At 39.1% G+C, this 24,599-nt stretch overlaps 1 protein-coding gene across 3 annotated transcripts in view; it reads right to left on the bottom strand.

The window, feature by feature from the left end:
• The window catches only part of CEP85 (centrosomal protein 85), a 34,200-nt gene extending 11,881 nt beyond the window's left edge, over window positions 1–22,319 (bottom strand). For 2 of the 3 annotated variants that reach the window (XM_006189490.3, XM_032495566.1), the window contains exons 1-7: window positions 22,173–22,319; window positions 17,000–17,073; window positions 14,040–14,192; window positions 5,664–6,352; window positions 4,724–4,857; window positions 4,191–4,308; window positions 2,953–3,138 (exon numbers count right to left, since the gene is read on the bottom strand). In XM_006189490.3, the coding sequence (XP_006189552.1) occupies window positions 2,953–3,138; window positions 4,191–4,308; window positions 4,724–4,857; window positions 5,664–6,352; window positions 14,040–14,192; window positions 17,000–17,054 (1,335 nt within the window). In that variant the 5' untranslated portion in view covers window positions 17,055–17,073; window positions 22,173–22,319. Of the gene's footprint in view, window positions 1–2,952; window positions 3,139–4,190; window positions 4,309–4,723; window positions 4,858–5,663; window positions 6,353–6,663; window positions 6,895–14,039; window positions 14,193–16,999; window positions 17,074–22,172 lie in introns of those variants that run through there. The other variant, XM_014563335.2, reaches the window with a different exon arrangement.
• Window positions 22,320–24,599: the final 2,280 nt, after the last annotated feature.

The following is a 24,599-nucleotide window of genomic DNA, read 5'->3' as shown; positions in this document are numbered from 1 at the left end:
CCATAAATGCATTCATGCTAATGAGATGACTCAGAATGGGGGCTGGTCACTATAAAGACCAATAGAGTTGAGCCCAACTTCCTGTGAGGAAGGGGAAAGGACTGGAGATTGAGGTCAATCATGCCTACATAATAAAATCCAATTAAAAAACTCTGGACACTGAAGCTCAGTGGAGCTTCCTGGTTGGAAGTGATGTGGATGTGATAGGAGGGTGACAGGCCCTGATTCCATGGGGGAAAAGGTATAGAAGCCCTGCTTTCAGGACTTTCCCAGATCCTGTCCTATTTATCTTTTCACTTGGCTTTTCCTGGTTTGTATCTTTATAATAAAACTGTAATCCTAAATATAGCACTTTGCTGGGTTCTGAGTTATTCAGGTGAATTATTGAACCTGGTTGGTCATAAGTATAGGAGGCCTGGGGAACCCAAAATATGCAGCTGGCATCTGAAGTTAAGCATTTTTTAGGGGGACCATGCTCTTAAACCTGTGGAGTCTGATGCTAACTCTAGGTGGTTAACTAGTTCTGCATCAGAACTGAATTGCAACAGTATATATAACTTCCTTGTAGACATACAACCAGTCTGGTCTGTTCTGGTGAGATAGGTAATGCATTCTTCCATAAACACCACATATAATGTAAAGCTAAGCAATCATCTAGAAGGGCTAATGAGACTGTAGACTCCTTGAGAGGAGGGGCTGGGTCCATCTTGCTTATTATCATATACCCAATACATAGCTCAATGCTTGGCACTGAGCAGAGAATCAATCAAGATTTGATGAATGGAAATTTTCATATTATAGCTTTTTATTTGACTTATGAAAAAGGAAGCTGAAGGAAGTAAGAGAAAGCAGAGAAAAGATAAGGCAGATCTATTTACTTGTGCCAAAGACACACAGACCTGATTTAATCCAAAGGTAACAAAGAACTAAGAGAGATCCTTGAAAATCAGTCAAAAGCTTTACCCCAGGTACAATCTGTACTCTTCAAGTTCCATGTGATTCTCCAGTGATTCTCACACTTTAACAAGCATCACAGTCACCTGGGAATCTTACTGAAAATGCTGGTAACCAACTTTGAACTAAAAAAGTGGTGGACTGGCCAGAGATGTTTATCTTCTCTCCTTTCGAAAACATCTCTAAAACCTATGATAGGAGGGAAATGAAGCACTAATACATAAAAGTCAACAGAGGAAGAGACAAAAGTATACAGGAGATTTCAACATATTTTCAGAAGGTAAAAGTGGGTGGGTGGGGGGGCATAAATGACTTGGAGCAGAGGAATTATAATCTGTAGTGGGTGTTACAGACAATTTGGAAAACAATGTGCCCTTCACAACCTGCAAGAACCTCTGTACTCGAAGCACCAGGTACCTGAGGCAGGTAGGTATTAGCTATAGACTTAAAAAATAGGGGGTTCACTGGAAGTCTATATTCAGGTTAGCTGGATACCATTCTCACCCTAGGTTTCCCTAACAGGAGACTGGAGATTTAGTATCTGGTTAAATCAAATGAGAGAGTCCAGTCAGGAATATCAGTCATGGCAGGGAGAGAGAGTGAAGCACTGGGTTGAAAATAAGTAAAAACCTATGTATAGAACTGTGGGGCTCTAAACCTAATCTCCTTCTCAGTGCTGAGAACCCAAAGACCAAAAGCATTCCTGTCCCAAGCCTCCCCCACCAGGCAGCTGAAGATTCTTTTCTAGAGGGAGTGAGATAAGGACATTCAGATACTGAAATTTGAGGGTTCCCAAGTGAAAAGGGCCATGTAAGTCTGGTCATCCTACAGCACCAGGCAATTACCATGAACCCAGAGTTTCCATGCAGCTTTAAAACACTACATTCTTAAATATGAGTACTCATTCGTTGAAGGATCACCAAGCCTCTAACATGAAAGACACCAAAACAAAATAAAAAGGACCTGAAGGAAATAAGAACAACACTATAAGCAGATACAGATATCCCAAAATGTATAATCAATATTTTAAGAGAAAAGATATTGGATCCATGAAACAAATCCAGCAAAAAATACAACATAAAGATACTATTCAGAAATACAGAGGTATATATCAGGAGAAAGAAAAGAATTGAGGACAGACACCTTTGTGGAGTGAGGCTGGGTACAGAACCACTAATTTTTACTATAAACATGTTGGTATTTGATAACATCTTGGTTATTTAACTTAGATACATGTATTATTTTGATTAAAAGTTTCTTTTTTAACAAGCCTCTAAGTCTGTGCTGTACCAGTGGCACCAACATCACCTGGGAGCTTATTAGAAATGCAGGATCTTGGGCCCCCTCCCTTCCCAGAACTACTGAATCTGTTTTACCAAAATCTCCAAATGATTCTTAAGCACATTACAGTTTAAGAAGCACTGCTTTAAAAAAAAAAAAAGAAAAAAAAGAAAGAAACACTGCTTTAGCTGACTTTGATGCAAGTGGTCCAGAACTAAACATTACTAAACCGGTCTCCCAAGAATTAGAACCTGTAAACAGAACCAAAAGATTTAGCTCCTTCTGTGATAACCCATTTCACTCTAAGGCAATTCAAAGAACACTGGTAAAAATGTAAAAACCCCCAAATGGCAGAATGAGGAGAAACCAGACTGAAGGATGTACCACCGGTGTTTAAACATCTTGCAGCAGTATCATCTGGTGACTGCCCAGGCTGGTTTTCCACCCAGGCCAGCTGGTGGCCCATTACAGCCTGGGACAGTGACGGATTGATTATACAGCTTCCCCTGTCTGTGGCAGTTTTGTGAAGATGAAGCAGAAAGAAGGGGTACCATTTCTAATAGACCAGTTCTGCATGAGAAGTCAATGTAGGGTGACTCACCCAATTGGCTCCTCCAGGTTCCAAAAGTAGGGGCCAGAAACAGATTAGGGTTTGGTAGGAGAAGGCTGACTGCCAAATCTGTTGTGAGCTAGAAATCTACCAGCTCCTTAACTCACCCTTTCTTCCTGTTTCTTCCCCTCCTCTGAATGCTTCTGCAATGCCACTTTGAGTGACTCTCTGATGAGCTGGACTTCAACTTCTGAAGCAGAGAGTTTCTTTTCAAGCTCAACCTTTTCTTTGCTCAAGGCTTCTGTCTTCTGTGCAAACTGTGCACGTAAGAAAGTGTTCTCTCGTTGCAATTCCTGCAGGAAGATCCTCAATACATGACTATTCTTTACCCTTACAGTCCCATGTACTTTATTTATCCCTACTACACTTTGTGGTCAAATATAATCCTTCCCTAAGAATTTCTTCAAGTAGTGCTTCTCAAAGTGTGGTCCTAGGACTAACAGCTTCAGCATCACCTAAGAATTTGTCAGAAATGCAAATTATTAAGCCCAATACCCAGGCCCAATGAATCAGAAACTCTGGAGACGGGTCTCAATAATCTGTTTTAACAAGCCTTCCAGGTGATTCTGATGCACACTCACATTTCAGAACCACTGGCTCAAAGCAATAATTAAGTTATAGTATAACGCAGGAACACAGAACAATACATCAGAAGACCTGGGCTCAAGGCCTGGTTCTCCTGCACTCATTCTCTATATAACTTTAAGCAAATTCTTCCTCCTCCTTGGGCTTCAATTTTTTCATCAGTAAATTAGAGGACTGAACAAGATTTTTATCTAACAGCTTTTCTCACTCTATCATTCTGATTCTACAAGATGGAACATTGTCTTAACAGGCCTACTAGGTGGCAAAGCCAACATAGTACTATAATCCACCTAATAACCATCACTCTAAAGCCCAAATAAGAATAAGCTTGCTCAATAAAGCAGGTTTCTTTTAGAGCCAGTAAGAATATGGTTTCTTTCAGTTGCTCCTAGATGTGGAAGAATAAAAGTGAGAATGGCTCAATCTCCTGTTACCTCTGCTTCTCCCTCCATTTGGCCAGGGCTGGTAGATTAAGACTTCTCAGAACATCACTCAGCTCTAGGATTGTACTATGTACCCTGCTCTGCCTTTTCTCCCAAGTATGTCCTGACACCAAGGCACCTAGACATCCACCTGATTCTACCCTCAAGCCTTTTCTGACCCCACAAGGCAGAATTATAATTAGGATGTTTACTCTTTGACGGCAGGGACCCTTTACATTACTTGGTCCATTTTCTAACTCCTGGATACCCAACAGTACCCAACAGGGAAGATACTGACTTATGACAAACGGAATGCCATCCTGGCTGCCAAGGCTTACCTGCAGCCTCAGCAAGCAGACATCCCCAAAGGGGGCAGGGTGGCCCAAAAGAGCACTGTGGACTTGTAGTTCGCTCTCTCGCACTTTCTGCTCCAGCTGAGAGATATGTTTCCTCTGCCTGCACAAGCCAGAACAGAATGAGGTCCAGGGTCCTGACACAAACCTACTTGCAATATGAGCCCCCACTTTCCTTAGAAAGGTACAATCCATACATAGTAAGCAAAGACCTTGGATTCTGGGCAGTGCTGTTTTGCTGAAGGAGGAAGAACAAATGAGAAAACTGACTGAAAGGAAATAAAGAAAGACTAGTTTTAAGAACCAGCTGCCTCCTTTAGGCACTCCCCACAGCCCCTGCAGAGATATGCAACTGGCCTAGCACAACAGTCAGATTCAGGACTAGGCTGCTTATCAACCTAGCTCTATCATGAGGCAAAGCTGGGGGCCTAAACAGAGGGGCTGTGCTGCTCTTGGGGAGACCTCATTAGTGGGAACTGGAAGAGAGGCTGGCACTATGACATGCCTTGCCCACTTACTTGTCAATAAGGAGTTCCTTTTCCTTCAGAAGATGTTCGTTACTGTTCAAGATGCTGATCCACTGTGCTGGCTCTAACGTGGGCAATGAAGGAGCAAAAGCAGCAGGATGGTGGCAGATGGCTCCATTCTGAAGCTGAAAGATGTGCAGGACCAGAGGGGCTTGATCTTGACCTACAGGCACCTGAAAACACCTGAGCAGTACCTAGCTGGGTCTGCAGTCAAGGCTTACTTTGGCTCAGCCTGGGAAAGCTTAGTGTTTATGAAATAATTTTAGCTCTGATGCATGACTGGAAAGAACCTGCCTGGAGTCTTCTGCCAACTGGACACTCCCTGCTCAGAAAGGCTCTAGTTTCTAAGAAAAGGTCAGTTATCTTTCATTATCTGTCAAGAGAAGCAAACCAAGGAGCTAAATGTCCTCACTAACCAGGAAAGGAGAATGTGTCCTGCTTACTTCCTTCCCACTCGTAAGCAGCACAAGGACTTTTTTTAAAAACACAAAAGTGGTAAAGTGGAAAGAACACGTGATCCAAAGATGGTTTTTGAACCCTAGAGCTCTCCCACTTAACCAGCTCTGTGACCCTGGACATTACTTATTCTAAGAACCTGGTAAATTCTATATTTACCTCATCAGAGTGTTATACAAGGATTAAATAAGACTCTGTATGTTAAAATACCTAGTCTAGTGACTTGTACGTAAGTATATACATATACAATCAGTGTTGGTGTCCTAATTTTCCTTTGTAACCCTCTACTTTGGAGAATTTACCTCGTGTTTAATTAGACCACCAACAGATTTGATGGCATTCATAAGACTTCATTTTCTATCTATAAACATCCTCCCTGACAAATGTTTTCTTTAGAGTCAAAACTTATAGGACAAAACTCATACAGTTCTAAGTTCAGAACAGAAGCTGCAAAGTCCAAGGAAAGGGCCTCTACCTGCATTTGCTCCATCTGTAAACGGATCAACTCCAGCTGCTGTCGACAAGTGCTGAGCTCACAAGATCGCTCTCGGGGATGCCAAGGGTCAGGATTCGGCTGCCACACCTGAGAGGGCAGAAGCTTGGAGAGCCCAGGAGCAGGCTGGAGTCCCAAAGGGAGAACCCCACTGCTGCTGGAGTGCGGTCCATTCTGCTCACACACTGCCCCACTGCCTGGTGCCTTCTTGGTCTCAGGCAACACTTTGTATAGCTCCTTATTTGTGTCAGTTCTTGGGTTGTGGAAGTAGACTTGGTAGTGGGGATCTGAATAAAGTGTCTCCATCATTGCTGACTGATTGAGGGTGGATTCCATATTGGGAATATCAAACTTCCTCACCTCTTCTCTTTCATGGCCCACTGCTGGAAACCAGGACTGCTCAACTCCATTTTCTCCGGCAGCACCACAAAGATACATGAAATCTCTAGACAGGCCTGGAGAACGTTTCATTGCACCGAGGTCTCCATTTCTTGTCATCCCCACACTTTCAGCCAACCCTGACAAAGGAAGTTTGGAAGAAGAGGGTCCAGCAGAAGAATTTGGCTTGGCAGGAGAGGTCCCCAAAGTAGAAGGCATCACATGGGCTGTTGGAATGGTTACGTGGCTTTTGATGGGCTGGAAAGAAGGGCTGCTACTTGAGCTGCAAAAATCTGTGGAGAGAATAGTTTTCCATAAGTCAAAACTGAAGCAGCAAGTTTTCTTGAGTTTGGCTGTATGCCGGACATTCTCTGCCTGTCCTGAGACCAGGCAGAGAGGGCACTGTCGTCACAAGTATCAGACAGAAAAACACGGCAGCCTAACTGGGAGACGTGTGTTCTAAGATCTCAAATGCCATTTACAAGGCAAACCAACAAAAGACAATACTGGCTTCACTTTTAACCTACACTGTCCTTTGTATTTGAATAAAAAATCTTGCCAGTCAACAAAGCTAAAAACTGAACTTTAAAAAAAAATCACTTACTTAAGGGAAATGGATTAGGTCCTACTCTTCTAAGAGCTGGGCAACTCTAAGCTATAATCCAGTCTAATAAAAATGTCCTTTCCAAGGGCTGCCAGAATCCTCTGTGACCACCAAAAGCTCCCCAATGACTCTTAACTATCCGAAGAATAAGGCGAACTGGATGGTGCTGCTCTGTATCCAGGGCAGGGAGCACAGCTCTGAATCAGGATTCTGTTCTCTCTCCCACACACCAGATTTGACTGCCGGGATATGTGAAGTTATTCTTAGTAACTCTCAGGTTTCACTCTAGCACAGTGAGCAGTCTCAAGTGGGTAAACACTGAAATCCTCTATTTTTACATTTTGCCTTTTACTTTTGCCTTTCGGTTGTATACAACTGTGGTTTTTTCACTTTTCCTTTAGACTAGATTTATGTTTCCTTTAGCTCCTGCCTAGTCTTGGGAGACAACTCTCTGATTAGCCCACAGAAGGTTCACATTTCTACATATTTATAACTTTCAAAGTGCTACTCTATAAAGAGGACTACAAGGTCACAGTATACCGTGGGGCAGTGGGCTGCAAGCAAACAACAAGACAGGAATATGAGGAAACATACCTGTTACCTTCAGCAGGCAGAAAACTGACTAAAGGGAACAAGGAATATAAATGTCTTCCTTTTTCAACTATGTCCAGTATTTTTTCCAAACCAAACACATCTACCATGGAGAAGGGCAGACCTCAATTTGTTTCATTTTTTATTTTTCACCAACTAACACAGAACACTCGGCTAATGGGGACAGACACTAAACTTTCCCAGAACTATATGAGTATAATCAGTTATCTTCTCACATGGGTCTGTAAGCAGCTCTTTAAAAACATGGGCAAGCCAAATTATCCCTTATAATATATGCAAAGTGTTTAATTTCCTCTACTCGGATGATCTTGGAGATATATAAAAGGCCATACTAAAAACAAACAACAAACAAAACCACTAGTGATTTTTGATAACATGCATCAGCTTCTCAACACCAAGAAAGGACATTTCAGAGTCAAAGAACATCATTTTTGATGTCCCAAAATGTAAATACAGAACTAGCCAACAGAGTTGTTAAGATAGACTGATGGTAATGAAGACTTCTAAGACTATAAACTCCCTACTTGAAATCTTCCATAATGACACCGTAATATTGGCTTTCACCAAGGGTCCACATTCCCAAAATATAATTATGGAACAGAGGATAGTAAGACTGTGGTATAGAAGGGCTACTGTGATGAATTTAGCAGCACTTTCCATTCTCCAACCATAGCACCACTTTCTCAGGACTCAATAAATTCAGTTTTGATTCCATAATCCCCAAAGCAGTATTGCCAAAATCAAAGCCAGGAAGAAAGGTACCAACTGCCCAAGAGAACATGGTTTTTCTAATTTTCTACTGAGTGTGATTGGATGATAGAATAAAGTGAAGTCTTTGTCAACATTTGTCACTTTTCTATTGTGTTTATCTATTTATATTAAGAAAACTGCATCATTCTGACAAACTGCTATAAAATGTCAAGTTACATTACACTTTAAGTCTGGTTTGTGTTTTAGAACATTTTGAAACAAAAGAGCAACACACATTTTCAAAAGGGCCATTATCTTCTACTTTTCAAAGGCTTTCCGAATTTATTGTACAGGATATGTGATTTTTATCTAGAGAAGTTTACAATTCCCAAAATCATTAGGTTTTTGGCACTTCAAGGATATATTTCTAAATCTCTCCTCTCCTCAACCACACGCCCTCCTCTCCAACCTCCACCCTCACTCCCAAAAGCAACTTATTCTTTCTAGCTACCCTCCTTTCTTTGTAAGGGATAGATTAAGCTATTGTGAATTGTGGTCACTTCTGCCTACATATTTTACTGGCTTATGGAAGTATGATAGTCTGAATTAAGCCAGTGACTGTTTCAGTCTTCAGCAAAAAGCCGAAAGCCTTCTGAACTCTCCAGTACCCATCTCTATCTTGTCCCTTGAGAATACTAGTGAAGGATGGAATCAAAAGCCTGTTCAATTTAAAGATGCAACTATGGACTATATTTTATACCAGTCGTATGTGTTCTTGTCTGCTGGGCTCCAAAGAAACCAAGTTAGATTCATAAATAAGACTAAGACCATGGTATATAACAAACATAGCAGAAAAGACACCTTAGATTCTTTTTAAAAAAACTTACAGACCAATGGCTTTGGCCACTATGTCAAGGCTACAATTTAAAAAGAATGCTATGGAAATATATATATTTCTCCATAGGAATAAAAAGTACACAGAGTCACACACAATCTGTGTAACAATTTGACTGAATGAAATACAGCCAGTCAATTCAACAGGGGGAAAAATCCAGACCATTGTTTGATTTTAAAAAGGCCTATTATTTAGTCAAAATGAAAAAAGTCCCATGACTGCACATGTAGACACAAACTTAACAAGTCACAACTACACTGACAGTAACACTTTTGATTACACAAGTGATGGAAAGAACACTACAGTTCGGAGACCTGACTCTGGTTAGTTGTATGACATGAGGCAAGTTACTTAACCCCTTGGGGAATTTTTGTAACTCACCTGCAAAAAGGAACTAGATTAAGTGATTTTTAAAGTCTTAGCTACCTTGAAATCTAAGATTCAATTCTACTCAATATTTACTGAACATTGTGCCCATAAACACACAGCTATTAAAGTATTAAAATTCAATGCCAGGTGTCTGAGTCAGTACTAGTAGTACTAGTAGTTGCTTTGTTTTGTTCCTTTTCATTCTTCTATTTTTTCCAAACATTTCTATTCTTTTTTTAAACAGCTTTCCTGAGATATAATTCCTATACCATACAATTTTTACCCACTCAAAATGTACAATTTAATGGTTTTTAGTATATTCACAGAGTTGTGTAACCATCAATACAATCAATTTTAGAACATTTTCATCATCTCCAAAAGAAACCATTTAACCCTTTAGTAGTCATGCTCTATATCCTCTTACTTCCCTAGTCTTAGGCAAACACCAAATCTACTTTCTGTCTCTATACAGATCGGCCTATTTTGGACATTTCATACAAGTGAAGTCATATAATATATATGTGTGGTCTTTTGTGCCTGGCTTTTTTTACTTAGCATAAAATTTTTTTAAGGTTTTATATTTTATTTTTTTAGTTTTTTTTAAACATTTTTTATTGAGTTATAGTCATTTTACAATGTTGTGTCAAATTCCAGCATAGAGCACAATTTTTCAGTTATACATAAACATACATATATTCACTGCCACATTTTTTTTCAATGTGAGCTACCATAAGATCTTGTATATATTTCCCTGTGCTTTACAGTATAATCTTGTTTATCTATTCTACATTTTGAAATCCCAGTCTGTCCCTTCCCACCCCCTGCCCCCTTGGTAACCACAAGTTTGTATTCTATGTCTATGAGTCTGTTTCTGTTTTGTATTTATGTTCTTTTTTTTTTTCTTTTTTTAGATTCCACATATGAGCGATCTCATATGATATTTTTCTTTCTCTTTCTGGCTTACTTCACTTAGAATAACATTCTCCAGGAACATCCATGTTGCTGCAAGTGGTGTTATGTTGTTGGTTTTTATGGCTGAATAGTATTCCATTGTATAAATATACCACATCTTCTTTATCCAGTCATCTGTCGATGGACATTTAGGCTGTTTCCATGTCTTGGCTATTGTAAATAGTGCTGCTATGAACATTGGGGTGCAGGTGTCTTTTTGAAGTGGGTTCCTTCTGGATAGATGCCCAGGAGCAGGATTACTGGGTCATGTGATAAGTCTATTCCTAGTATTTTGAGGAACCTCCGTACTGTTTTCCACAGTGGCTGCACTAACCTGCATTCCCACCAGCAGTGTAGGAGGGTTCCCTTTTCTCCACAGCCTCTCCAGCATCTGTCGTTTGTGGACTTTTGAATGATGGTCATTCTGACTGCTGTGAGGTGATACCTCATTGTAGTTTTGATTTGCATTTCTCTGATAATTAGCGATATAGAACATTTTTTCATGTGCCTATTGATCATTTGTATTTCTTCCTTGGAGAATTGCTTGTTTAGGTCTTCTGCCCATTTTTGGATTGGGTTGTTTATTTTTTTCTTATTAAGTCATACGAGCTGCTTATATATTCCAGAGATCAAGCCTTTGTTGGTTTCATTTGCAAAAATTTTCTCCCATTCTGTAGGTTGTCATTTTGTTTTATTTATGGTTTCCTTTGCAGAAGCTTGTAAGTTTAATTATGTCCCATTTGTTTATTCTTGCTTTTATTTCTATTGCTTGAGTAGACTGTTCTAGGAGAACATTTTTGAGATGCATGTCAGATAATGTTTTGCCTATATTTTCTTCTGGGAGGTTTATTGTATCTTGTCTTATGTTTAAGTCTTTGATCCATTTTGAGTTTATTTTTGTGTATGGTATAAGGGAGTGTTCTAGCTTCACTGATTTACATGCTGCTGTCCAGTTTTCCCAACACCATTTGCTGAAAAGACTGTCTTTATTCCACTGTATATTCTTGCCTCCTTTGTCGAAGATTAGTTGACCAAAAGTTTGTGGGTTCATTTCTGGGCTCTTTATTCTGTTCCATTGGTCCATATGTCTGTTTTTATACCAATACCATGCTGTTTTGATTACTGTAGCTCTATAGTATTGTCTGAAGTCTGGGAGAGTTATTACTCCAGCCTCTTTCTTTTTCTTCAGTAATGCTTTGGCAATTCTAGCTCTTTTGTGATTCCATATAAATTTTATTTGTTCTAGTTCTGTGAAATATGTACTGGGTAATTTGATAGGGATTGCATTAAATCAGTAGATTGCCTTGGGCAGTGTGACCATTTTAACAATATTCATTCTTCCAATCCAGGAGCATGGGTTATCTTTCCTTTTTTTAAAGTCTTCTTTAATTTCCTTAATCTGTTTTATAGTTTTCCATGTATAAGTCTTTCACCTCCTTGGTTAGATTTATTCCTAGGTATTTTATTACTTTGGGTGCTATTTTAAAGGGGATTGTTTCTTTACTTTCTTTTTCTGTTGATTCATCGTTAGTGTAAAGAAATGCAACTGATTTTTGAACATTAATCTTGTAACCTGTTACCTTGCTGAATTCTTCAATTATTTCTAGTAGTTTTTGTGTGGACCTTTTAGGGTTTTCTAAATATAGTATCAAGTCATCTGCATATAGTGACACTTTTACCTCTTCTTTTCCAATTTGGATCCCTTTTATTTCTCTCTTGCCTGATTGCTGTGGCTAGGACTTCCAAGACTATGTTGAATAGGAGTGGTGATAGTGGGCAGCCTTGTCCTGTCCCAGATTTTAGTGGGAAGCTTTTGAGTTTTTCACCGTTGAGTACCATGCTGGCTGTAGATTTGTCATATATAGCTGTTATTATGTTGAGATATGTTCCCTCTATACCCACTTTGGTGACAGTTTTTAATCATAAATGGGTGTTGAATTTCATCAAATGCTTTGCATCTATTGAGATGACCATGTGGTTTTTGTCCTTTCTCTTGTTGATGTGATGTATTACACTGATTGATTTGTGTATGTTGAACCACCCTTGTGTCCCTGGGATGAACCCCACTTGATCATGATGTATAATCTTTTTATGTGCTGTTGGATTCTATTTGCTAATATATTGGTAAGGATTTTTGCATCTATATTCATAAGTGATATTGGTCTGTAATTCTCTTTTTTGGTGGAGTCTTTGCCTGGTTTTGGTATCAGGGTGATGGTGGCTTCACAGAATGAGTTTAGGAGTATTCTCTCCTTTTCAATCTTCTGGAAGAGTTTGAGAAGGACTGGTATGAGTTCTTCTTTGTATATCTGGTAGAATTTCCCAGTGAAGCTATCCAGTCCTGGACTTTTACTTGTAGGGAAGCATAAATGTTTTTAAAGTTCATCCATTTTGTGGGTGTATTAGTACTTCATTTCTTTTTATTGTTGAATAATAGTCTATCATATGGATATACCACATTTTACTCCTCTATTTGTCAACTAATAGACACTGGGTTGTTTCCATTTTTTGGCTATTATGAATAATGCTGCTATAAACATTCATGTACAAGTTTTTGTCTGGATGTATGTTTTCATCATTTTTCTTACATATATATACCTAGAAGTAGATTTGTTGAGTCATAAGGCAACTCCATGTTTAACCTTTTAAGGAACTGCCAAACTGCTTTCCAAAGCTGCAACATTTTACATTCCCACCAGCAATGTATAAAGGTTCCAGTTTCTCTACATTCTCACCAACACTTATTATTTTTGATTATAGCCATCTGAGTGGGTACGGCATCTGATAAAATACCAAGGTAACTAGTTTTGTAACTTTAATCAACTCATTTAATCACTTTGAAATTCAGCTTTCTCATCTACATAATGTAAATAATATATTTCATAGAGTTCTCAAAGGTATTAATAAAAAATGTAGAAAAAATTTAGCACAGTATCCATCATAAAGTATTTGATAAAGAGTAATTATTATCGGTAAGTTTTCTGTTCCTTAGGAATCCACCATCTAAATGAAAAAACAAAAAACAAAAAGCTCTTGTAAAGTACTGCCTGACAGTTATTACTTAATTCAAGTGCAAAAACAAGTGGCAGAAAAAAAACCAAAGATATAAGATTGCAAAAAGGAAGACCAGTAATGGGAGGAATGGATGGGAAAAGTCTTGTCAGACACTTCACTAAATCATGAAAAATAAGAACAGCGTAGCTGGCAGGGGCAAGAAGAGATGGAAACCACACAAAGGAAGGAGCTCAGGTTAAAAAAAAAAAAGTTCTGTGCTTTCATAGCATAGTTAAGACCTGGTGACAGTAAGAAATATATCTGAATGGGTGGATGGGATAGGGCCAGATCACAGAACTGAGGCCTCTGACCTTCATCTTCCAAGTAATAGAAACAATCGAGGATTTACAGGAAAAGGAAACTATGAAATCAGGCTTTAAGAAAGATTAATCTGGCAGGAGAGGGAAAGACTTGAGGCCAAGAAACCTGTTAGAAAGTTGTTTCAGATAAGACAAACAGGAAAAGTTGAGAGGAAGGGAACAGCTGTGAGAAGCACAAGGTAGGAAGAATTGAGCAAACTCCTTGACTGAATGGACTTACTTATATGAATATTCTACGGTTTTTTTGTTTTGCTTTTTTGGGGGAGGTAATTTGATTGATTGATTGATTGATTGATTGATTGATTATTTTATTTAATAGAGGGACTGGGGATAGAACCCAGGTCCTCGTGCATGCTAAGCATGCACTCTACCACTAAACTATACCTTCCCTCCTTATATGAATATTCTGGAAATGACAGTATACTTGGAACACAATTTGAAAATGACAACACATATTGGTAATCATATTATTAGTCCAAACTTACCCTCCGCAATGTCTGAGCACGATGTGCCAATGGCTGTGTCCCCACTGTCAGCTACACTTGAACAGCGGCTGAAGCGGCTCCGAAAGGCCTCCGAGATAACCGGGGTCTGCCATTCAGTCCCCAGGGAACTGCCCTTCTGAATCACACTGGAACCTGAAACGTGGAGTTTCCTACGTTTAGTGTGAACCAGCTCATGTAACTCGACAAGACTGTTTATAAAAATTCACTCAAACCTATAAGAGAATAGTGGTACCCCACCCCTTTCTTTCTTCCTGTGCCTATTTCAGCTACTCTGAATTGGTTAATTTTTTTAAAAAATGTTACTTCATTATTTAAAAATTTAACATAGGTTCTGGGGAGTGAACCCAGGACCTTGTGCATACAAGGCATGCGCTCTACCATTGAGCTATAGCCATTCTCTGAATTAGTTAATTTTAAATGGAAATAGCACAAGAGGTGAGAACATTCAAAGACAGAAATAAGACCTACCAAGAATCCAGGGGTACTAGGACAGTAATAGTTGATAGCAACTTCATTCTTTGAAATCTAGAAGCCACAGCACTTTACATGATCTCATTTACATACTTACTAAAAAGTATTATTACCCTTATTTTACAGAGAAAAGATGTGAGATTTGAACCCAGGTTGTTCTGATTCCAATACCCATATTCTTTGCTCTTACAGGGTTTCTCAACAGGCGCTTGTGGCATTCTGGGCATGATGATTCTTCAATGTATAGTCTATATGCTACTGGATGGCTTAGTATCCCTAATCCCCAACCACTAATGCCAATAAAACCCACTACATCACACCATCACTGTGAAAGCTGAAAATACCCCGTATGTTTCCAAATGCTCCACAGGGTAATAGGTATTCCAGTCCCCTCTTGAAAACCATTATCTGACTGAATCATGGTACTCTCATGGGCAGGGTGAATCCAGATCAAGGTGAGTCTTGTAAGTCAATCTGAAGAATTTTAGGGGGCAATGCAAAGAAACTACTAAAATTTCTGAGCAGGTAAAATGAAACAAGACTGAGATAAGATTTATTTGACTTTATTAGTTTGCTGTTTTAGGGCTAGCAGACAGGAAGTGTTCAATAAATACTTGATTTACTAACATACTAGCAAAGACTTAAATTCAAATTATTTTTTTAAAATCATTATAGTTTTTCTAAACTTTACCTGATGATCCATGTAAACAAACAAACAGGTAATGGTAGTTACATATCCATTTAAAGTACCAGAGTTTGAGTTGAAATCAGAAACTATGGTTCTGTAGACTCTATGATCTAGTGGGAAACAAGTGATATCTGAACACTTCAACTTATTCCCTCCCTTCTTCCAAATTTAGTGCTTCTCCCATCTTTTGAACCTACTTTCTTCTATTTCTGCTCCTTTTTTTGGCTACCCTTACTTCTTCTTCCTACTGAAGACAACCTCACTTTCCCTTAAAACTCCTTTTATTCTTTGGGTGTCAATGGACTGCCTTATTTCAAAGAATCTTTACACATGCAGTAATCTGTAACAATCTTTAAAAGGAAACTAGCCAAAAATGAGACCTTCTGATCAGCATAGGACTAGCCAGTATTGCTATACTAAATTAGTAGAATTCTATCCAGAAGCAAAGAAATTTGATCTCTTGGTGAGTCTATATGGCATTATCTCTTTAGTCAGTGTACAATCTGTCAGGTCTTTTGAAATAGTGAAAATCGATTGAGGGCCTCTACTACCATGTTCCTGGCCTCCACTGGAAACCACTCCCTGTTTCTACTACTAATCTTCCATTCTTCACCACTACCACTTTTCTATCTACCCACTCCAAACATCAATTCTAAAAGAGATACATAGTAAAATAAAAATATGTTTTGGTATAGTTATAGAGACTTGTGATTATTTCAAAATTCAAGTTTGAAAGCTGAAATTTTTTTGTGTTATGTCACATGTCCTATTAGCAGCATCCTCATCATATATTAAGACCATTATTAATCTAATGAGAGACTATTGAAAACAAAGCCATCAGAAAAGCAGAGAGTTTGTTAGGAACTGCTACATTCCAAAAACTTGCATTACACACATAATTATCATAAGAAATTGGACAATTCAGCCCTAGACAGTGCGTGGCACATAGCAGATGTTCAATAAATATTTGCTGAACGAATCTTGAATTTATTCAACAAACGCTTGTCAAAGTGCTTACTATATGCAAGGTAATGTGCCAAGGAGAACATAACAAATATCTATTAAATGTCTGCTATGAGGCACGGTGGGATTTTGAAGTTAAATGAAACAGACCTTTAGTTCAATAAAATGTAGCCTTTCTTCATAAATACCCCAGAATTCAAGTTATTTTTCTAAAATGCTACTTCCTATCTGAATATACCATATGTACTTATATTGTCTATTGAGTGTATGTATGCATGTATATGTTTTTCTCTCTATATATAATATATACACATACTTTTAATATATCAACTTAGGATATCTACTGAGCTTTCAAAATCCTGTAAATCCATTCTAGAAATAAATTATTGAGTCTCTAGTGACAATACAAGTCAGACTGCTGGCATCCAAGAAGAATTCCAATCTTTGTGGGCTAGCAGATGACTGACCCACCCACAGGACTTACAAAGACAACACAGAACACAGTAATTTATGCTGTGTTTTTCTGATTTCAAATAGAACTATGTCCCAAAGTCATTTTGTTCCAATCCTTTATGTGTCCTCCCCTCCCAACAAATCACGTGGTCTTTGTTGGAAGCCATGTAAGACCAGAGATAAATAGTTGTTTTCTTGGAAAGACCTATTTTTCCATTCAATGTAGTCCCATGTCATTTTTGTTCTTTTAGTACCAGCATTTCAGTGAATGCCTGTTTGCTCAGTATTTCTCTTACATGACATTTCTGTTATAAAATAAACGAGCAAAGGTCAGAATTTAACCTGGAAAACTTTGACTACTCACCTGGTGAGGTGGCATGAGAGATCCTTTCACTTGGGTATTTCTCCTGCATGGCCATTAACAGTTATTTGAGCCAGCTGTAGAATGAAGGAACCAGTTAGATCTCTCCACTATTTTTTAATTCCCTGTAACTTGTTCCCATTCAATTGAAACTCTCAAAAACACAGAGTATTCAAGTGTTATTCCACATGTTTTACTCCTAAGAATTTTTAAGGCAAAGCAACTCAATACTCCACCCCACTTCTCTTCCTAAAGCAAGAAGAGAAAACCTAGAACCAAAGAGATTCCCAATACCGATCCCATAGGGTCCTAGAATCCCTCCAACTGTTGCAAAAATTAAAAATAGTGTTACTTTTAATTAATAAATAATGCCATGGATCTTCTTACCCAGGGAAACAGGATGAAAGGGTGGGATGGAAATAGAACTAAATAACCAAACCAAGAGTGAAATATTACAGCTTCAACTACAAATAACATAAAATGAATTCCCCAATTCCTCCAGTGATGAAAGCTAGCCATATGATGCACAAAGATGAACAGAATTCTTGGTCATAAGCAGAATCCCAATCCTCAGATGGGAACATGAGGTTTTCTTCTCATTTCCCCATTCCTTAAAACATTTATATTTACTCTAATGGTAGATTCTGAGAATTCAGAAGTCTGATTACTATCTGTGTAAACAAAACCTTTAATTGTAACCAATAATAGCAAATAATAATAATATATATGCACAGCACTTTGAAAAGAAGTACATAGAAGTGGTTCAGAGTACTGACTCTTGATCAGACAGTTTGGGTTTGAAGACTTAACAATTTATTAGCTGTGTAACCTTGGGCAAATTAAATTTCTCAATATCTCTGTGCCTCAGTTCCTTCATATAAAAACAAGGATAAAGATAGGACCTAATTCATTCTAATTCATTTAGAATTAACTTACAACAGTGTCTGACACATATTAAGTGCTTAATTAATAGTTTTATTATACTTGGCAGTTTATATGAATTAAAAAGTGACACAGTATGGTCCCTGGAAGATAAAGTATGAATTTCGCAACTTCGTCTTTTTATTTTTAATTTGTTTTGGGGGGAGGTAATTAGGTTTTTATTTATTTATTTATATGGAGGTACTGAGGATTGAACCCAGGACCCTGTGCATGCTAGGCACACACTCTACCCCTGAGCTATACCCTCCCCTAGAAACTTTGAATTGATAAGAGCCCCAAAAGTTTGGGACAAACCCTATCCACAGAATACAATTCTTAGAGGTGAAATTTAACTCTGGAAAAGAAAAAAAAAGCTATATGGCACTATTTCTCTAATGTGCTTTACTGACCTCTATGGTTTTCTCTTAGTAACAACAACCCAAACCCTCACTGCATCTATAACAGAAATTGTATCATCCCCTAAAATCCCAGATCTCCACATACTGGGTAAGAGAAGCTTTGTTCAGTTAAAACAACAACAACAACAACAACAACACGCTTCCATTTATGGCTAGTATCAGTTGATGTTTTAATGGTAACACAGAAGGATTACCTACCTACTAGTGATATCAAATAGTCAATATCAAAACCCTTTTTTTCACCCCTTTCTTTAAAAAAAAACCAAAATGGAAGGTCTACTGGATTCTGAGACCTTACCAAATTCAGAGAAGCTGAAAATAGAATGACAAAAGAACTCTCAGTTAAACATGGAGTTACCCTATGACTCAGGAATTCCACTCCTAGGTATATATTCAAGAGAAATAAAAACATATGTCAACACAAAATCTTGTACATGAATGTATATAGCAGTATTATTTATAGTAACCAAAAAGCAGAAAGAACTTAAATGTCCATTAGCTGATGGATAAATAAAATGTGGTATAAATGCACAACGGAGTATTATTAGGCAACAAAAAGGAATGAAATACTGATACATGCTACAACATGGAAGAACAATGAAAACATTAGGCTAAGTGAAAGAAGCCAAACACAAAAGGCTACATATTGTATGATTCCATTTATATGAAATGTCCAGAATTGGCAAATCCATACAGACAGTAGATTAGTGGTTCCTAGGGACTAAGAGGAGTGTGGGGAGGGGGGATATGGGGAGTGACTGCTAATGGTATGGGGTTTCTTGCCAGGGTAATCAAAATTTTCTGAGATTACATAGTGATGATGGTTGCCAAGCTTTTGAATATACTAAAACTTCTGAATTGTATACATGTAAAATTGAATTTTATGGTAACGACTTATATCTCAATTAAAAAAAAAACCTCCCACAAGGAGAAAAACAGTACAGAATAAATAACTCTGAATTTCTTCCTACAATTTTCAGAAGTAGATGGGCTACTGGTGGAAATTTTTAGGACCATTTGAAGGAGACAGACTTTGTGAGATAAAAGTGAGAGAAATGAATGTGTAAGAGGAAACACAAATAGCCAGTTACACAGCCAAAAAGGTAAGAACGAACGGAGGCAGACAGAAAAAAAAAAGCACCCAACACTGATAGTTTCTATTTTCAAAGCCCTTTAAATTACAGAACTATTCATTCATTCAACGAATTTAACATATATTCAGTACAAGCATACATCTTTTTACTGCATTCTTTACATCTTGAAGATTTGTGGCAACCCTGCATCAAGCAAGTCTATGGGTGCCATTTTTTCCAACATCATTTGCTCACTTCATGTCTGTGTCACATTTTGGTAATTCTCAAAATATTACAAACTTTTTAAAAATCATTCTTAAATACGTTACGGTGATCTGTGATCAATGATCTTTGATGTTACCATTGTAACTATAGATGTGGTGGAAATAGCAACAGGACTAGAATTAGAAGTGGAGTCTGAAGATGTGACTGAATTGCTGCGATCTCATGATAAAGCTAACAGATAAGGAGTTGCTTCTTGTGGATAAACATAGAAAGTGGTTCCTAGTGAAGATGTTGTCAAGACTGCTGAAATGCCAACAAAGGACTTAGAATATTACATAAACTTAATTGGTAAAGCAGCAGCAGGGTTTGAGGATAGACTCCAATTTTGAAAGAAGTTCCACTGTGGGGAAAATACTATCAAACAGCACTGCATGTTACAGAAAAATCATTCATGAAAGGAAGAGGCAACTGATGCAGCAAACTTCACTGCTATCTTATTTTAAGAAATTGCCACAGCCACCCCAACCTTCAGTCATCAGGAGGATCCCACTAGCAAAAAGATTGGAGGTGCAGATGATGGTTAGCATGTATTAGCAATATTTTTTATTTAAGGCACATATGTTTTAAAAAGACAGAATGCTATTGTATACTTAATAGATTACAGTATAGTGTAAACAAGACTTCAATAAGCACGGGGAAACCAAAAAATTGTGTGGCTCGCTTTTTGCAATATTTAATTTATTGCGGTGGTCTGGAACCCTACCTGCAATATCTCTGAGGTATGCCTGTCCTCACGACCCATCAAGCACTGAGCTAAAGACTCTACAGTATCTTACGTCTACAGTCTTATGTCTAATGCTTACATCAAACCTATGAGATAGTTACTATTATTACTCTCATTTTATGGATGACAAAATAAAGGATTAGAGGTGAAGGCTGTACAGTTAGGAAGAAGTTTCAAAGTCAGGACTGTGCTCTAATATTATAGTATAGTCAGCATTCTGTCTGTGTATGACAGAATAAATAAAGGAAGTTACTAAGGTGCCACAAGTTGTAGTTTCTGCCTCAGACATAGCCAGAGCTGCAAGCTCCAAAGCAGTTAGGAGCAGGGGCAGCTCATATAATTTCTTTACTTTGCCCTTGGTCACCACCCCGGCTCTATTTGCCAAGTTGCTACCCAAGAATTAGATTTTGACTGTTATATTTCTCCCCTTGAAGAATTATAATCTTAGTGTGGAACGCACCTGGCAGTTGTAGAGAGAACCACATCAAGATAGGAGAGGATCTGAAGGGATACACAGACACCTGACACAGACACATTAAGAATCTCACACTATCACATTATTTTCATCGCCTTGATCATTTATTAAACCAGACCTAAAGAAAAAGAAGCCAAATCCTTGCCAAGATGTTGCCTTTACAAAGAACAAGCCTGAGACACACACCACCGCCAGATCACTATAAAACAGACAGGGCCCAAGGGCAAGTAATGAGGCATGGTTATCTTAACTGTCCTTGTACCACTCCTTCCTCCCTAGCACACAGTACTCAATTCCTTAAGTAAAATTACTGAGTGCCTACTATCTGCCTGGCTCTGCGCGACGTGGTGGAAATAGACTGGTGTAAAAGACAAACAGGGTTCTCATCCTCCCGGTTTACTGTGCTGTTAAGTTTAGTGCTGTAATACCCTCTATTACATAAATAAGCTTTAACACACTGAACTTTCCGTTCATCCAAAGAACCAGCTCCTCTTTGTCTATAGCAGGGTACCCTAATCTCAGTACTCCTGACACTGGAGGTCGGATAAGTCTTTGATGCGGGACTGTCCTGTACACTGTGGGCTGTTTAGGAGCACCCCTAACTTCTGCCCATCTGATGCCAGGAGCAATCTCTGAGTTGTGAGAATCAAAAATGTCTCCAGACCCTGTCAAATATCCCGTGGAGAGCAAAAGCGCGCCGGCCCAGAAACTCCAGCCTAGAGCCTTCACGAGTGTTCTCTGTCCCCCAACCTTGGTTCTCTACTCATTCTCCAAACTTCGGCTCAAACTTCACTTCCACGGGGAGGGCTCCCCGCCCCCTCAGACTCCGTCGTTCTGTTCTGCGCTCCCTGTACTCGTCCACCCGGCGCTACTGAGTGCTGGCCGAGCAATCACCCGCCGGACATCTACTCCTCTCCCGGGACTGTGCGCTCCGGGAGGGTGAGGAACTCGCCTCCTGCCGCGCCCCCGGGGACCGGCACAGGGCCCGTCTTTTACAGCGGTCCTGCAACTGCGGTGGAGTGACGGCGAGAGAGCAAGCCGAAGAGGGCAGGGAGGCGACCGAGCCCTGGAGGGTGTGTGGGGTGTGGAGGGCATTATTTTAGAAAGCCGGGGCAGTCAGAGACCCAAGGGGAACCGCTCAGTCGCTCTGCGCATGCGCTTCTCTCTCCGGCGGCTCCCCCACCATCCCCACGGAGGTAGGTCTAGCGCGCCTCAGGCTCCGCTGGAGGCAACAGGGTCTGTCAGTCCGACGGGGGCCCCCGAAGTGAGGAGGACTTACGTGAGCCTGAAAGCGAGAGGCGAAATCCCTCACTCAGGGACACCAACTACTGCCAGATACGTCGGCCGCGGGCGGCGGTTCGCTCCCTTGACTCGCCTAACGGCCGTTACACACCCGCCAGGCCGCGCGCCTCAGAGCGCGCACCACCCCGGCCCCGCCCCCTTTCAGCCCGCTTTCGACCAATCAGGAGTCGGGCCGCGCCGGTGTCCCGCCCCTGCACGCTGCCCTGGACGCGGAGACAGGACGGATCTCTCTGCGCATGACGCCGTTGCCGCTCTCGGCGGTCTTCTCTGCCCTTTGGCGGGTCTCGTCTCTGGGCGGAGCCCTGCTCGCCAGGGCCTGGAGTGGCTTGCTTGGGCCTTTGGAGATGGAGAAGCTAGTAGCCAGAGCAAATCATTCGGGGATCCCACTCAACCTGCCCATTCTCCTCTCATTTCCCACCACTTATCAGTACTCCCACCTGAAGCAGCGAGTCACGTTGTGACCAGGAGTTAGGCTGTGGCCAGGTTCACTGTCTTGTCAGGGTCAGGACTTTGTCTGGGTTAGACTCAGTGGTCAGTCTGACCAGGACTCAGGTTGAAGAGGAAGGAATCAGGCTTACCTCCCTACTCAAGCTCGGTCCCTAGAAAAAGGAACTAAGTTCATTTGCATTAATATATACTTGAAGAATCAGACTGAAATTCTTTAAAAGGAGGAACAACCCCATCGAATAGTAAAATTGTAGGTACTGGAAACCTGTCTTGGGAGGGAGAGGCATTAAAAAATTGTATGAAACATTGTGGTAAATATAATTAACACTGCTGTATTTTATATATGAAAGTTAAGAGTAAATCCTGAGTTCCCATCACAAGGAAAAATTTTTTTCTATTTAATTTTGCATCTATATGAGATGATGGATGTTCACTAAACTCATTATGATAATCATTTCAGGAGGGATGTAAGAGCGTTATACTGTACACTTTAAACTTATACAGTGCTGTATGTCAGTTATAACCAATAAAACTAGAAGGAAAAAGAAGTGTGATTGAAGAACCAGACTTAAAGGGTTAATTACAGGATCAAATTCATTCTAGAGGAAGGGCTCTGGGGATGTGCTCCAAAGTTTTATCACTCGCCCTCTCTTATAACCTTTTAAGGTAAGAAGGCAGAAAATAGCAGATTTAATGGATAATGAACCTGGGTAGGATATGACAGATAAATATAGGGAGTATTCTCTGAAATTAAGACCAGAAGCTTTTATTAAAATATAAATGGTAAGGATAGGTGTCTAAGTGAATAATTTGTGGACTGGTAGATAAGAAGTAAGGTGGTGGGCACACCAACTTGATGGCTTCTATTTCTTTGGTGATCTGTAAGGAGGGAGGGAACGGGGGATGTAGAGGACTGAGAAGAATGGGGAAGATTTGAAGAGCTGATGTGGAGAATGGAAGAGAAACCAGAGTGGAAACAGTGGAAGTGTTTTAAGAGATTTAAATTTACAGTTGGCAAAGAGTACATTTGTACAGTTGTCTCCAATGGGTATCTGTATTTTAAAAGCAACTCCATTATCATGGTACCAATTTTCGAATGTGAATGATTCCTCATTTATATTTTAACAAAGACTTTTGGTTCTAATTTCAGAGAATATTCACAATTTTTAGTTATGAGGTAGTCAATCTTCAATTACTTTAATATTTTAAAATTTGCATATTCAATAAAAAAATCAATGGAACTATCATCTGACATGACTGAAAAAGGACTAGAGTTGGTCCCACCCCAATTTAATCAAAGAGAGAAAGTGACTACATCTTTGTAATCATGTAGTTAGAGCTACTTTCACATGCATTTAGTGTTGTCAGGTGGATTATTTTATAAGCACCTATTGTTACACAGCATAGAGACTTCTTTAATGTGGTCAACTAAGTAAAGTTTAAATTCAATAGCTTCCCTGTTAACTTTGTTTCATCGTATTTTCTTTCTGAGAAACTTAAGCATAATATAGTCAATAATATTTTGCTCTTATCCTTTAGGATATATTTTAAATAGGGGCAAGTGTTAATGTTTTTGTTAACAGAGATATTTAAATGGTCTACTCCAGAAATATAAAGTCAATATGAATTCCCAATGAAATGTCATTAATTGTACTGATTTAATAAACCTGTGATTTTTATGTACATGAAAAATAATATGGGTTAATCATTTAACTGAATTTTTTTCTGGAGCTGTTAAACCATTAAATGATAAGAAAAGTTGTTGCAAATGAAATGTTAAGATTGTTAAGTTTATTGTTATTTTGTTGCTTGTAACAACATATTTTCTGAAGAAATTAATTTCTAAAATTATCATAGATATCAATCAAAGTAGTATTTCAAAAGTGAAAAAACAAAAGAGGCACAGGGCCTTCTTGTGATTTTGTGAAAGTAGCTTCTAAAGCCTGTCCTGCTTCCC

This window comes from Camelus ferus, chromosome 13, assembly GCF_009834535.1.
Source record: "Camelus ferus isolate YT-003-E chromosome 13, BCGSAC_Cfer_1.0, whole genome shotgun sequence".
Taxonomy (NCBI): Eukaryota; Metazoa; Chordata; class Mammalia; order Artiodactyla; family Camelidae; genus Camelus; species Camelus ferus.
The sequence above is the reverse complement of the archived record's forward strand: the minus strand, read 5'-3'. Positions and strand labels throughout refer to the sequence as shown.